This window comes from Hypanus sabinus, unplaced genomic scaffold (assembly GCF_030144855.1).
Source record: "Hypanus sabinus isolate sHypSab1 unplaced genomic scaffold, sHypSab1.hap1 scaffold_491, whole genome shotgun sequence".
Classification (NCBI taxonomy): domain Eukaryota; kingdom Metazoa; phylum Chordata; class Chondrichthyes; order Myliobatiformes; family Dasyatidae; genus Hypanus; species Hypanus sabinus.
In genome coordinates, this window is record NW_026781360.1 from 264,882 (window position 1) to 266,738 (window position 1,857).

Below are 1,857 nucleotides of genomic sequence, written 5' to 3' on the forward strand. Positions count from 1 at the left end.
GAGAGAGTAAGGATCAATTGATCTTGGAGCAGATTAAAAGTTCAGTGCAACATCATGGGCCAAAATCCCTGCATTCTGTTATATTGCTCTATGTCTTGCCCAGCTCAGTTTAAGCCCTGAGAGGAGTGACGAGAGCTGTGAAGCGAGGTTCAATAAACCCTTTGGAATCATATACCTTTAAGGCCCAGAAATAAACTATGCGATTTTCATTTTAATGACAGAGATGGTATCCTATAGGTAGATTTGTTTTTCTGCTGGGATGGAATGCTTCAGGTCAATTAAACTTTCAGCAGCGTGTAGGGCTCTGCCTATTCCTTACCTCACCACCATTTTGGGGTCAATATTACAAAGCATTAGTGAACCTCATTATCGTTTATACTTCCCATTCTTCTAAAGCATCATGTAAATGTAAAGTACTTTGAATTAGTCCATATTTTTCTCTACTTCAGGTGAAAGATGAGCGGACATTGGCGATTCTATGAGAAAGTAGTGCTGGGTGTTGTTATTACTCTGAGATTGTTATTCGTGTTCTGGGATAATGACCAACGTCGAGAGATTGATGTTGCAGAAACTTTTCATCGCAATGACCTGCCCAAGGTTGTTACTGGTGATGCAACTGAATCAGTGCTCAAGCCAAAGTGCCACGCGAACACGACATTGCTGCACCTGTCCTCATTTCATCAAGAGAAAGAGCACATAAAAAACTTCTTGATGTATAAACACTGTCGAGAATTTGACATGATTCAAAATGTTCCAGACAAATGTGGTGGTGGAGAAGAATCTCAGAATGTCTTCCTGCTCCTGGTCATCAAATCTCACCCTTTCAACCAGGATCGGCGGGAAATGATAAGGAAGACCTGGGGCAGAGAACGCGAATTCAATGGGGTCCTAATTAAGAGAGTCTTTATTTCTGGTGTCTCTCCTGACCAAAAAGAAAGTAGGAAATTGAATCAGCTGTTAGCCATGGAAAACAGAGAACACAGAGATATCCTACAATGGGATTTCTTGGATACCTTTTTCAACCTCACCCTCAAACAATACAAGTTGCTGCAGTGGGTCAGTGAATTTTGCCCCAGTGCTAAATTCATCTTCAATGGAGATGATGATGTCTTTGCCAATACCGATAACATGGTTGATTACTTGCTAGACATGAAGGTTCACCAACACCTGTTTGTGGGCCGTCTCATTTATGGGTTTGGACCCAAACGCCAGAAGTCGAGCAAGTATTATGTGCCAGAAATAGTGACCACCATCAAGTCGTACCCACCATACATTGGTGGAGCGGGCATACTTATGTCTGTGTATACAGCTCACATCATTTTCCACATAGCCCAAGCCCTTGAACTATACCCCATTGATGATGTATTTTTGGGGATGTGTCTGGCCAAGGCTGGACTAGCCCCACACTCCCATAGCGGATTTAGGACAGCTGGAGTCAGGGTTCCTTCAACCCAAGATGAATCTTTCAATCCTTGCTATTACCGTGAGTTGCTGCTAGTGCACCGTTTTCGGCCTTTCGAACTGCTACTGATGTGGGATGCGGTGCATGATGCCAATCTGAAGTGTGCTCGTGCTCCCCAGAAGTCTGCATCCACGGAAAGGACCACATGAGTCATGAGAGAATGTAGCAACTGTTGGAATGGAATGCAGTTTGTGCACATGTGTTAATCAGTTGTTTATGCAATGTAAGAGGTTTAATTCCTAACTTCTATTGGAGTATACATTAATTCATAAAGTTGGTGCCTTTCTACATTCTACTAATGTTTGAAAAGCTGTTAGGTGTCATCACTCAGCCTAATTATTACTGCAGCCATAATTACATTACAATATTGCCAGGAGCACCACAATTTAAGTCAA

General features: G+C 42.4%; 1 protein-coding gene across 1 annotated transcript; it reads left to right on the forward strand.

The window, feature by feature from the left end:
- Positions 1 to 456: 456 nt before the first annotated feature.
- LOC132389178 (N-acetyllactosaminide beta-1,3-N-acetylglucosaminyltransferase 3-like) lies at positions 457 to 1,611 on the forward strand. Its single transcript, XM_059961639.1, has one exon. The coding sequence runs from the start codon at positions 457 to 459 to the stop codon at positions 1,609 to 1,611; it is 1,155 nt and encodes a 384-aa protein (XP_059817622.1).
- The last annotated feature ends 246 nt before the right edge of the window (positions 1,612 to 1,857 follow it).

Bases quoted from the DNA above. Each gene is read 5' to 3' on its own strand.
- LOC132389178 (XM_059961639.1), top strand. From the start codon at position 457: ATGAGCGGACATTGGCGATTCTATGAGAAAGTAGTGCTGGGTGTTGTT.